We start from the raw sequence: 13,165 nt of genomic DNA, 5'->3' as shown, positions 1-13,165 counted from the left end.
ACGAGAAACTTATAGGACACTAATTACGCCAAAACAGAAACAGGTGTGGAAACAAACAGACAAAAGCAAACGAACATGAAACATACAGCGGTGGCAGCTAGAATTCCGGAGGCGACGAACGCCGAAACCTGCCCGAACAAGGGAGAGAGGCAGCCTCGGCCGAAACCGTGACAACTAGATTCAGCCACGGGCTGATTTTTTAAACAATAATTTCATACCTTGAATTACATTACATAAGTCTTTTAGGAACATATTTCCTAATTTAAACACATTTTAAGCTGAATTCCTTTTTTGACCCAAAACTAAAATTAAATTAAATGAATCACTCGCAGGCCGGTTTTGGCCCGCGAGCCGCCTGTTGCCGACCCATGCTACAGCAATGGACTATGGGAATGTCTAGTTTTAAACCTATCCTCCAACCCCCCCCAGTCTGGCCTCTCAATAAACACCTGTAGCCTAGTAGTACCATACCTGTACTGTATGAATATGACTAGCTTTATAACTACAGTACCAGAATAGAACAGAATGACTAGCTTTATAACTACAGTACCAGAACAGAATGACTAGCTTTATAACTACAGTACCACAACAGAATGACTAGCTTTATAACTACAGTACCAGAACAGAACAGAATGACTAGCTTTATAACTACAGTACCAGAACAGAATGACTAGCTTTAGAACTATAGTACCAGAACAGAATGACTAGCTTTATAACTACAGTACCAGAACAGAACAGAATGACTAGCTTTATAACTACAGTACCAGAACAGAATGACTAGCTTTATAACTACAGTACCAGAACAGAACAGAATGACTAGCTTTAAAACTACAGTACCAGAACAGAATGACTAGCTTTATAACTACAGTACCAGAACAGAACAGTATGACTAGCTTTATAACTACAGTACCAGAACAGAATGACTAGCTTTATAACTACAGTACCAGAACAGAACAGTATGACTAGCTTTATAACTATAGTACCAGAACAGTATGACTAGCTTTATAACTACAGTACCAGAACAGTATGACTAGCTTTATAACTACAGTACCAGAACAGAACAGAATGACTAGCTTTATAACTATAGTACCAGAACAGTATGACTAGCTTTATAACTACAGTACCAGAACAGTATGACTAGCTTTATAACTACAGTACCAGAACAGTATGACTAGCTTTATAACTACAGTACCAGAACAGTATGACTAGCTTTATAACTACAGTACCAGAACAGAATGACTAGCTTTATAACTACAGTACCAGAACAGAATGACTAGCTTTATAACTACAGTACCAGAACAGAACAGAATGACTAGCTTTATAACTACAGTACCAGAACAGAACAGAATGACTAGCTTTATAACTACAGTACCAGAACAGAATGACTAGCTTTATAACTACAGTACCAGAACAGTATGACTAGCTTTATAACTACAGTACCAGAACAGAATGACTAGCTTTATAACTACAGTACCAGAACAGAACAGAATGACTAGCTTAATAACTACAGTACCAGAACAGAATGACTAGCTTTATAACTACAGTACCAGAACAGAACAGTATGACTAGCTTTAAAACTACAGTACCAGAACAGAATGACTAGCTTTATAACTACAGTACCAGAACAGAATGACTAGCTTTATAACTACAGTACCAGAACAGAACAGTATGACTAGCTTTATAACTAAAGTACCAGAACAGAATGACTAGCTTTATAACTACAGTACCAGAACAGAATGACTAGCTTTATAACTACAGTACCAGAACAGAATGACTAGCTTTTTAAGTACAGTACCAGAACAGAACAGAATGACTAGCTTTATAACTACAGTACCAGAACAGAATGACTAGCTTTATAACTATAGTACCAGAACAGAATGACTAGCTTTTTAACTACAGTACCAGAACAGAACATAATGACTAGCTTTATAACTACAGTACCAGAACAGTATGACTAGCTTTATAACTACAGTACCAGAACAGAACAGTATGACTAGCTTTATAACTACAGTACCAGAACAGAATGACTAGCTTTATAACTACAGTACCAGAACAGAATGACTAGCTTTATAACTACAGTACCAGAACAGAATGACTAGCTTTATAACTACAGTACCAGAACAGAACAGAATGACTAGCTTTATAACTACAGTACCAGAACAGTATGACTAGCTTTATAACTACAGTACCAGAACAGAATGACTAGCTTTATAACTACAGTACCAGAACAGAATGACTAGCTTTATAACTACAGTACCAGAACAGAACAGAATGACTAGCTTTATAACTACAGTACCAGAACAGAATGACTAGCCAGAATGACATTATACAAAGGGTGGGTCTAATCCTGGATGCTGATTGGTTAAAACTGCATTCCAGCAGGTGTCTATTCCACTGTCTCATCAACCCAGCCAGGCAATGTATAAACTTGATCTCCACTATAAAAAGCATCTAGACATTATCTCCCATTTCTTTTAGACTAACATTTAGTTTTCAACACCGGAGATTTGTATAAACCTTGCCGTCTGTCTCTCCGACATTTGCAACATTGATTCAATATTGAAATTCAATCTCCAGTTGTCCCACAGTAAAGAACGTGTCGGGAGTCGGGATGAGATAGACAGGCAGCGTTTCTCAGCCGGTCGAAATCAAGAATCAGCTGGCATCATTTTTATGGATATATACAAAGAAATATCAATAGAAAACAGGTAAAACTAAACGAAATGCAGCTAGTTTGCAGTCTTTCCAGCTTCAGTTTGAAGTGATTGTGTTAGCTGTGTTGTTGGCTAGCTCCTCTGAACAACAGTGTCCTGACAAGAGAGCACATGTTCTATGCCAGGCGAAATCGTGCATCATTAGCTCATTGTTATTGATGTATCCAAATAAATGTCACTAGAAAACAGCTTAAATAAACGCAAATGGAGTTACTTTGCTGTTATTCTGGCTGTACTGTTTGACGTGACTGTAAGTTAGCCGTAGTTGGCAAGCTAGCAAGCAAGGGATAAGAACGTTACCAGCCAGTATGGCAATGGAACATTTAGAATGAATGACTGGGTCCATAGATACAGAACAAAAAGATTTAACGACTGGGTCGCGTCTCTGGCAACCGAACCGATTGAACGAATGACCAGCCGGATTGGGTAGCAACCTTAGATTTGTGTCGGGACTATATCTTATGGAAGGATGAAATAGTATGAATAAATTCATCAAAATAATGTTTTTTTTATTAAACTATGTCAATCATCATTTTAATATGTTGGTAACACGTTGTAATAAAAGGATATATGGCACAGTTTGCCGGCCCTACCCGTGCCAATATATCCTCCAAACCGTGGCAATATATCCTCCAAATGATTACTTAAATAAACACTCTACTACACTAGCTTTGACTACCAATACAGTATTACTGGTACAGACTTTAGCCCACCTGTCCTTTCCGGAAACAGACAGAGAGGCCCTCATCACCAGGGTGGTGACATACAGTGGGAGATTTATATGAATCAGTACACCATCAGTACACCACCCTCCACATAGTCACCATCAAATCCTGAAAAAATTATTTGTATTTTCTGCAAAAAGTTAGGGTTAAATGTATTAGTATTACTTTGAGTTTTGTTTCCCTAGTCACTATATTACCTGTAGGTATGTGTTCATGCGTAATACATACTTTTCTGCATTGATCAAACTGTTTCTCTTTATCATTCTCATCAAAACTACTTTTAGTTTGAGATGTTCATTCATATTAGTTTGTGATACTCATAGATACTCAGAGTTCACAACAAACTCCTGCATAAATTACTCCTCATGCAACTCCTGTGTTGAGCCAACTGTTTTTGTGAAAAGCCTTTTGTTTGGTAGGCCTACCAGGCAGTCCCATAGGAATTTGAGTGTGTAGAGTAGTTCTGCCTAAAGCGGGTGGCGGCATGCACATGTCTGTCTACACTGTGTCCCCCAAATGGCAGCCTATTCACTGTATGTATGTATGTATGTATGTGTGTGTGCGTGTATGTATGTATGTATGTATATACAGTATGTGTGAATGTATATACCTGTGTATGTACAGTGGGGAGAACAAGTATTTGATACACTGCCGATTTTGCAGGTTTTCCTACTTACAAAGCATGTAGAGGTCTGTAATTTTTATCATAGGTACACTTCAACTGTGAGAGACGGAATCTAAAACAAAAATCCAGAAAATCACATTGTATGATTTTTAAGTAATTAATTTGCATTTTATTGCATGACATAAGTAAGTATTTGATCACCTACCAACCAGTAAGAATTCCGGCTCTCACTGACCTGTTAGTTTTTCTTTAAGAAGCCCTCCTGTTCTCCACTCATTACCTGTATTAACTGCACCTGTTTGAACTTGTTACCTGTATAAAAGACACCTGTCCACACACTCAATCAAACAGACTCCAACCTCTCCACAATGGCCAAGACCAGAGAGCTGTGTAAGGACATCAGGGATAAAATTGTAGACCTGCACAAGGCTGGGATGGGCTACAGGACAATAGGCAATCAGCTTGGTGAGAAGGCAACAAGAGAAGCTTGGTGAGAAGGCGCAATTATTAGAAAATGGAAGAAGTTCAAGATGACGGTCAATCACCCTCGGTCTGGGGCTCCATGCAAGATCTCACCTCGTGGGGCATCAATGAACATGAGGAAGGTGAGCGATCAGCCCAGAACTACACGGCAGGACCTGGTCAATGACCTGAAGAGAGCTGGGACCACAGTCTCAAAGAAAACCATTAGTAACACACTACGCCGTCATGGATTAAAATCCTGCAGCGCACGCAAGGTACCCCTGCTCAAGCCAGCGCATGTCCAGGCCCATCTGAAGTTTGCCAATGACCATCTGGATGATCCAGAGGAGGAATGGGAGAAGGTCATGTGGTCTGATGAGACAAAAATAGAGCTTTTTGGTCTAAACTCCACTCGCCGTGTTTGGAGGAAGAAGAAGGATGAGTACAACCCCAAGAACACCATCCCAACCGTGAAGCATGGAGGTGGAAACATCATTCTTTGGGGATGCTTTTCTGCAAAGGGGACAGGACGACTGCACCGTATTGAGGGGAGGATGGATGGGGCCATGTATTGCGAGATCTTGGCCAACAACCTCCTTCCCTCAGTAAGAGCATTGAAGATGGGTCGTGGCTGGGTTTTCCAGCATGACAACGACCCAAAACACACAGCCAGGGCAACTAAGGTGTGGCTCCGTAAGAAGCATCTCAAGGTCCTGGAGTGGCCTAGCCAGTCTCCAGACCTGAACCTAATAGAAAATCTTTGGAGGGAGCTGAATGTCCGTATTGCCCAGCGACAGCCCCGAAACCTGAAGGATCTGGAGAAGGTCTGTATGGAGGAGTGGGCCAAAATCCCTGCTGCAGTGTGTGCAAACCTGGTCAAGACCTACAGGAAACGTATGATCTCTGTAATTGCAAACAAAGGTTTCTGTACCAAATATTAAGTTCTGCTTTTCTGATGTATCAAATACTTATGTCATGCAATAAAATGCAAATTAATTACTTAAAAATCATACAATGTGATTTTCTGGATTTTTGTTTTAGATTCCGTCTCTCACAGTTGAAGTGTACCTATGATAAAAATTACAGACCTCTACATGCTTTGTAAGTAGGAAAACCTGCAGAATCGGCAGTGTATCAAATACTTGTTCTCCCCACTGTATGTGTCTCTTTTGGAGGGGTTGGGTTAAAGGCGGAAGTCAAGTTTCGGTTGGACCGTGTGTATAATTGACCAATAAAGTAATCTTATAGTACACTACTTTTGATCAGAGCCATATGGGGCCGTTCTATAAATGGAATAGGGTGCCATTTGGGATGCAACCTCTCTAGCTGTCAGCCTGCCCAGCTGTGTTTACAGCTATGTCCAATTGAATGGAAAAGACTGGATAGGCAATCAAGGCCTCCAACTTAAACTGTAATGACTATTACAGACAGGGGAAAGTTATTCTATTGCTAATGATAATAATAGGCTTAATGATAATGGATTGTATTTATATAACACTTTACATTATGAGGGGCAATGTAACCCCCATCATCCACTATAGCAGGGGTTGTCAAACTCATTCCAAAGAGGGCCTAGTGTCTGCTGGTTTTTGTTTTTTGTTTTTTCCTTTCAATTAAGACCTAGACAACCAGCTGAGGGGAGTTCCTTACTAATCAGGGACCTTAATTCATCAATCAAGTACAAGGGAAGAGTGAAAACCTGCAGCCCTTCGTGGAATGAGTTTTACACATGTGCACTATAAGCTACCACTGTGAAGCACTCATCCATTAGAGCTTTAATAGTTATTCCAGAGGATATACTACTGGAGTATATAGTGTGCAGTACTTATGGTCAATAGACAATCCTAATGTGATAATACTGTAGCTCAGAGGACATCTGCTTAGACTGAGGGACAACAGTGGTGTTAGCTCAGTGGACATCTGCTTAGACTGAGGGACAACAGTGGTGTTAGCTCAGTGGACATCAACAGAGGCTGAGGGACAACAGTGGTGTTAGCTCAGTGGACATCAACAGAGACTGAGGGACAACAGTGATGTTAGCTCAGTGGACATCAACAGAGGCTGAGGGACAACAGTGGTGTTAGCTCAGTGGACATCAGCAGAGACTGAGGGACATCAGTGATGTTAGCTCAGTGGACATCAGCAGAGACTGAGGGACAACAGTGATGTTAGCTCAGTGGACATCAGCAGCGACTGAGGGACAACAGTGATGTTAGCTCAGTGGACATCAGCAGAGACTGAGGGACAACAGTGATGTTGAGCACCTGAGGGCAACCCCTGTAGGGTCAGAGGTCAGTGAGGAGGCAGTCTGGGATGGGGGCTGCACAGTGCCTGGTTGGATGGATGGATGGATGGATTGGGATTCCCCTTTACATGGGAGTTGGCTATAAACATATAGCAGTCAGTGTTTTTCCATCTTAGCACTCTAGCTATATACAAGGCAGGTTGTCCACAATACAGGAATTACATCATGGTTACTGGTGAACTAGTTAGACCACAATTTTTACTTTCTTCCCACACCACATTGTTGCTTCACCACTCATAAAGCATAACACAATAATGTAGGCCAATCTATGCATGATGCATGTAGTCTACCTGTAAGAAGTTAACATTTGTCAGGCAAACCATTCAGACATTATATCCCCATCAGGTTGTGACTATAACCTTTTTTGATGACATGTTCATGCATTCACTACAAAAGTTATTCATTATAAAAGTTATTATGTTAGGCATGTCTTTCTTATATTATCACATTTAATTGTTATCAACACATTCTTGAGCACTCATGTGGCACAACACTTATGACAAAGCCCACTGAGATGAGATAAAAATCACAAAGGCTGGCTATGGTCAGGAAACGATTTGTGATGGGGAGATATGTATCATAACATGGTTAGTGACAGTTTGGTCATGCCACGACAATTACAGCTGCCAACCCCGTCTCAGCGGCTACACTGTAACTACAAAGCTACAATGTAACTACAATGTAGCCTAACTACAATGTAACACTACCGACTAAATATATGACAGAAACGACTGCAACACAGCAAAAGGAAATGCAGACTTGAGCCCACTAAATAATAGTAGGCTACACTTTTATTTATCCTAAATACTTCGCCTACCTTCCAACTGTTTGGTTGGCGAGCTGTTTCATGCGATTAAACTGTTTCTTCATGTTTGCGTCCTTGTTCCACCGTAACCAACAAGTTTCAAGAAGTTGCAAGGCCCCCCCTAGGATCCTTTTAGAAAGCAAGTCCAAAAGTTGATCTACGTCGCTGCCATTGTATTGCTGAAAATGTTACGATTACTCTGCTGCTCGCTACTGCATAGGTGTTGTTGGAGCGTTCTAATAAGAATCGATTGTCATTCCCCGCAATGTTTTTTCCTCTGACAAAGTGAATAGGCAATTACAGGACACAACCCCGTTCAGTTTTCGCTCTTTCCATTTTCACTTTGTGGGCTACTCCTATAATCCAAATACTGTGTTGAACAGTGGCGTGTAAAAGGAGGAAGTGCAATTCACTTCTCTACTGTAGGCTAGCCTACATTGCCTACTAGTGAGTGGCATGTGATACCTTGGTAAAACAACCCTTTCGAAGTGACACACTTATAATGGACTATTATGAGTATGAAAAAAATGACAAAAGAGTGTGTAAAGCAGATTGTTTGAGATGCATTAATGGCTTTCTACCTATCACACAACTGTTTACTATAGGTTTAAAGGGGCTTATCCACCTATTTGATTCAACAGCAGCACATAATAGGCTTACAATACAGTAGCTAGCGGTCAGTGAAACTATTTCTCTCTGTACATTTTTGCTTTTTGAAAATGGTATTGCCATTATGGCAACCCAGGGATGTTCTCAACATGATGAAAACAGTGTTGTTTCTAATGAGTGACTAGGCAGTCAGGCTTACAAAATCATACTCTCAATTCATTAAATAAAGAGCGCTATGGCCATGCAATATGTTATTACAATGTTATGATAATGATTTTACAATGTTATGTTACAACAAATTGATTATTACAGTGCAGTGATATGAATGCCACATGGTGACTGAACTTTAATTACTGTTAATAGTAGGTATGTATAAGTCTAACAAATTCCTTGATGTGAACAACTTCCTTGATTTCCACCGGTCATTGATCAGTTGTATGGATTGAGGTAGGTAGAGTGAGCTGATACTAGACCTGTGCTTGGGGGTAATACCTGGAGCCTTCAATGTCTGCTGTCATTTCCAGTGTTCTGCTGCCACCTTGTGGCCATTTGCATGACATGCATAACATGCTTTCTCACAGAATGAGAGTGTGGAATGTGCACATGTCTTCATTGACTTTGACAAGAAACATAGCATGCCCATATGCATACGTTTGTATTTTAAAAGCACTGCAATATACAGAAAATGATATGAATCATGTATTTCCACATTGTGGGGGACTTAGCCCCTTAGGACACTGTCACTAACCGACTACCACCAGGTACTCAACATTTTTTACATTTATATTTTAGTCATTTAGCAGACGCTCTTATCCAGAGCGACTTACAGTTAGTGAATACATTTTTTTTTTTTTTATACTGGCCCCCCGTGGGAATCAAACCCACAACCCTGGCGTTGCAAACGCCATGCTCTATCAACTGAGCTACATCCCTGCCGGCCATTCCCTCCCCTACCCTGGACGACGCTGGGCCAATTGTGCGCCGCCCATGAGTCTCCCGGTCGCGGCCGGCTGCGACAGAGCCTGGATTCGAACCAGGATCTCTAGTGGCACAGTTAGCACTGCGATGCAGTGCCTTAGACCACTGCACCTTAGAGACTGCTGCACTATACTCATAGAGTCATTGAACACTGGTCCCTTTAATAATGTTTATATACTGTTTTGCCCCTTTATTCATATACTGTATTCTAGTCAAGGCTCATCCTATATAACTACTGCTGTACACACCTTTCTTATTCATATACTGTCCATACTGTCTATTCACACCATATATTTTTATTCCGGACTCTGACATTGCTCGCTCTGATATTTCTGATGTCTTGTTTTTCCCCTTGTTTTTCCTTTTTGGATTATATTTGTATTGTTATTTATTGTTATTTTATTTTATTTTATTTTATTTTATTATACAACTATTTTTTAAATTGTTAGTTATTACTGCACTGCTGGAGCTAGGAACAGAAGCATTTCGCTGCACCCACGATAACATCTTCAAATCTGTGTATGGGACCAATAAACTTTTATTTGATTTAATGTTATTTATTATAACTGACCCTATGTGGTCCTCCCCCCACTCCTCTCTTCATGATGTGGTATGGGTGTGTGGTGTATCTCATCCACAATCTTATCTAGTAAAAAGATTTACAGATTGAAACCGCTAGTGAGGATAATCCACTGACAGTCCATAATCTCTTTGATTTGCACTCCCTTTCAAGATTGTTTGAACAAAATCAGGTGTGTAATTGTCTGGTTTAGTCTGACACATGATTGCTATTTTTGCTTCAGCTCTATAATTAGATGGTCATTGATGTGGTAGGCCTACTTGGCTGACGAAACCAGTTTAAAAAACATAAATAGTAGTTTAGGTTGATTCATAAAAAGCAATGAACAGTTCAGTAAGTGAAGAGGGTGGTTCGCACACAAGACAAACTCAGGAATATGATGTGGTACTTGTCTCTATTAAAGAGGGTATAGCCTACTAAAATGTCTAGTCTAGGACTATAAAATAGAGCTCCACCTTTTGGTGGTGTTGAATGACAGCTAGTGGCACAGTTGACTTCTGGGTCTTGTAAGCAACCTGTGGGTCTACTTCAGATTGAAGAAAAATACCTAGAAATGTCCAAAGAAATACAACGCATCACTCTTCTTTACTGTTTGGATATGAGTTTTCATTCAATCAATTAAGTGATAACTCCATAATAACAGAGCTAGACTATTAATTTCCATTGGAGCCCAAAGTGCCAGTTAACTATTAACGTTCCCCTATCAGACAGGCTCCTGGTATTTCTGAGCAGGGGTCATGTTCAAGCGGTGGGGCTCTTCAGCCTTATAGTAGCCAATAAGTACTGTTACTATACAAGAGGCAAACTCCACAGGTGCTGGTCAGGTAAAGGTATATCCGTCAATTTACCTGTTAAATTAAAGATTAATTGTCAGATAAATCAATGAATACTGGTAATTTAAGTATGAATCAGGAAGTTTGTAGTTATTTCAGGTATTTATTTATTTGTAATAGAATTTAATGTCTTCCTTCAATAGGATAGTTTATTTTAAAGGGATAGTTCTGCCATTTTACATATTATGATATTTGTTTACATACTTTGAAAGCAGTCTAGTGACAAAAAAATGCTGAATGCTATGGTGAAAACATTCTAAAAATTATGTTTTATTCTCATGGACTTCTATTCCTTTGCTACTACTGGTATGTAATTGGCAATTGGTGCTAGTTGCAGGCATTGTCTTACGTCAAATGGTGTCACTCCCACACGATGTTCGGCACTCAACCGATCAGTTCTGACGTAAGACACTGAGTTGCAGGTGGAAATGTTACATATTGGCTTAATGTTAAATGGTCTAATCGTTCAACATTGATATTAACCTCATTATTTGTTGGTCTTCTGATACTTGTTTGTATTTCTGTCTTGGTGGGGGAGTTGTCAATTTGTAAGTCGCTCTGGATAAGAGCGTCTGCTAAATGACGTAAATGTAAATGTAAATGTAGTGTATTGAGTGTGATGATGAAATATGTAATCTTAGGCACAAACATTTCACTACCTAGGAGGGTGAATTTCAAGTTATAGGATGAAAGTTTCTACATATAGTTCCTTTTAAAACATGCTAAACGGGGGAGATGGGAAATTGATCCCAAAATGCTAAGGTTGGTAATTATTTGAACTGGCTCCTTGTCCATATACTGCTTTCAAGGAAAGGAAAGAAATATCTAAATATGTCAAATTGCTGAACTATCCCTTTAAGTTTGACTGCTATGTTAGAATATCTTGAATGAATTCATTTATTTTTTGAGTTGTTGAAATGGTTTTTTGAAGACGTACCCACAGTTTCATAGAAATATGTTTGAAACATTTGACTTTTAAATGATTTCATTTTTATCAAAGCTGTTTCCATTCTTACAGTCTAATTGAAGGACAAAATGCACTTCATGAATGAAAAGACTCCTCAGACTCAAGTCACATTCTTGATGTGTGGTGGAAAATGTTCATCCTATCACTTTAAATTCACCTTCCTAGGTAGTGAAATATTTGTGCCTAAGATTACATATTTCGTCATTACATTCAATACAGTACAAGACGGAAAGACAAACAAGTATCGGAAAGATCAACAAGTTATGAGGTTAATATCAATGTCAAATGATTAGACCATTTAACATTGAGCCAACACTATATCCATTGTTTTGGTCCTTGCTGTTTCCCAGAAAATGGTGTTTCTCACCTGACTTTTATTTAGGGCATAATATTATAATGTATGGTATGTGGTGGTGTACTGTAGAGGTTTATATTTTCTGACCTTGTATTCAAAAGTAGGATGAACATTAGTTGATGGCATATGAATAGGGCCAGGAGTTTTTACTAACCCGGTGACATGACCAGGAAAACCTCCAGATGTATAAGATTGTCATCGTAATATGTTATTCTGATTATTATGTAGATATATTTAAAATGTCCCACATAGCCTACATACTGTACATATATTGTATTTTAGGCAGAAGCATGGTTTCTGTCCCTGTATTCTAACTGCATACCGTATATTGAAATGTAAGCTATTCATTTCACAACTAGTATTCATAATACTATTCATAATAACAGTCATGGGGAAATCTTTTTTTATTGATTTCTTGCATTTCTTTCTCGATACAAAGTGCTGACAAGTATGTTTGAAGTTAAACCAAAAGTCAATATGCGGTATTATATTAAACGGTAATCATGTAAGCGAACCATATCTGAACATTTCTTTTATTTTGTCCCATCGTTTGATGATCTGTGAGCATTTCACTGACTAGCTATCTGGACCATTCCAAGAAAATAACTTATCAACTCCACTTGTCTGCAAGAGATCAAAACAACCCCTCCTTGTCTTCACCCCACCTCCGCCCCTCACCTCCACCCCCCTCTGCTATCTTCACCCCACCTCCGCCCCTCACCTCCACCCCCCTCTGCTATCTTCACCCCACCTCCCCCCTCACCTCCACCCCCCTCTGCTATCTTCACCCTCCTCCTTCACTTCACTTCACCCCACCTCCGCCCTTCACCTCCACCCCCCTCTGCTATCTTCACCCTCCTCCTTCACTTCACTTCACCCCACCTCCGCCCCTCACCTCCACCCCGCTCTGCTATCTTCACCCTCCTCCTCTTTCACTTCACCCCACCTCCGCCCCTCACCTCCACCCCCCTCTGCTATCTTCACCCCACCTCCGCCCCTCACCTCCACCCCCCTCTGCTATCTTCACCCCACCTCCGCCCCTCACCTCCACCCCCTCTGCTATCTTCACCCCACCTCCGCCCCTCACCTCCACCCCCTCTGCTATCTTCACCCCACCTCCGCCCCTCACCTCCACCCCCCTCTGCTATCTTCACCCCACCTCCGCCCCTCACCTCCACCCCGCTCTGCTATCTTCACCCTCCTCCTC

The 13,165-nt window shown here is 40.4% G+C and overlaps 1 protein-coding gene across 1 annotated transcript in view; it reads right to left on the bottom strand.

Annotated features, from left to right (window-relative positions):
• The window catches only part of LOC121568790 (rho GTPase-activating protein 17), an 82,968-nt gene extending 74,942 nt beyond the window's left edge, over nucleotides 1-8,026 (bottom strand). Inside the window, 1 exon segment of the mRNA XM_041879216.2 lies at nucleotides 7,649-8,026. Within this exon segment, the coding sequence (XP_041735150.2) occupies nucleotides 7,649-7,701 (53 nt within the window). The 5' untranslated portion in view covers nucleotides 7,702-8,026.
• Nucleotides 8,027-13,165: the final 5,139 nt, after the last annotated feature.

This window comes from Coregonus clupeaformis, chromosome 7 (assembly GCF_020615455.1).
Source record: "Coregonus clupeaformis isolate EN_2021a chromosome 7, ASM2061545v1, whole genome shotgun sequence".
Lineage (NCBI taxonomy): Eukaryota > Metazoa > Chordata > Actinopteri > Salmoniformes > Salmonidae > Coregonus > Coregonus clupeaformis.
Note: the sequence above shows the minus strand (reverse complement) of the source record. Positions and strands in the feature narration are given on the sequence as shown.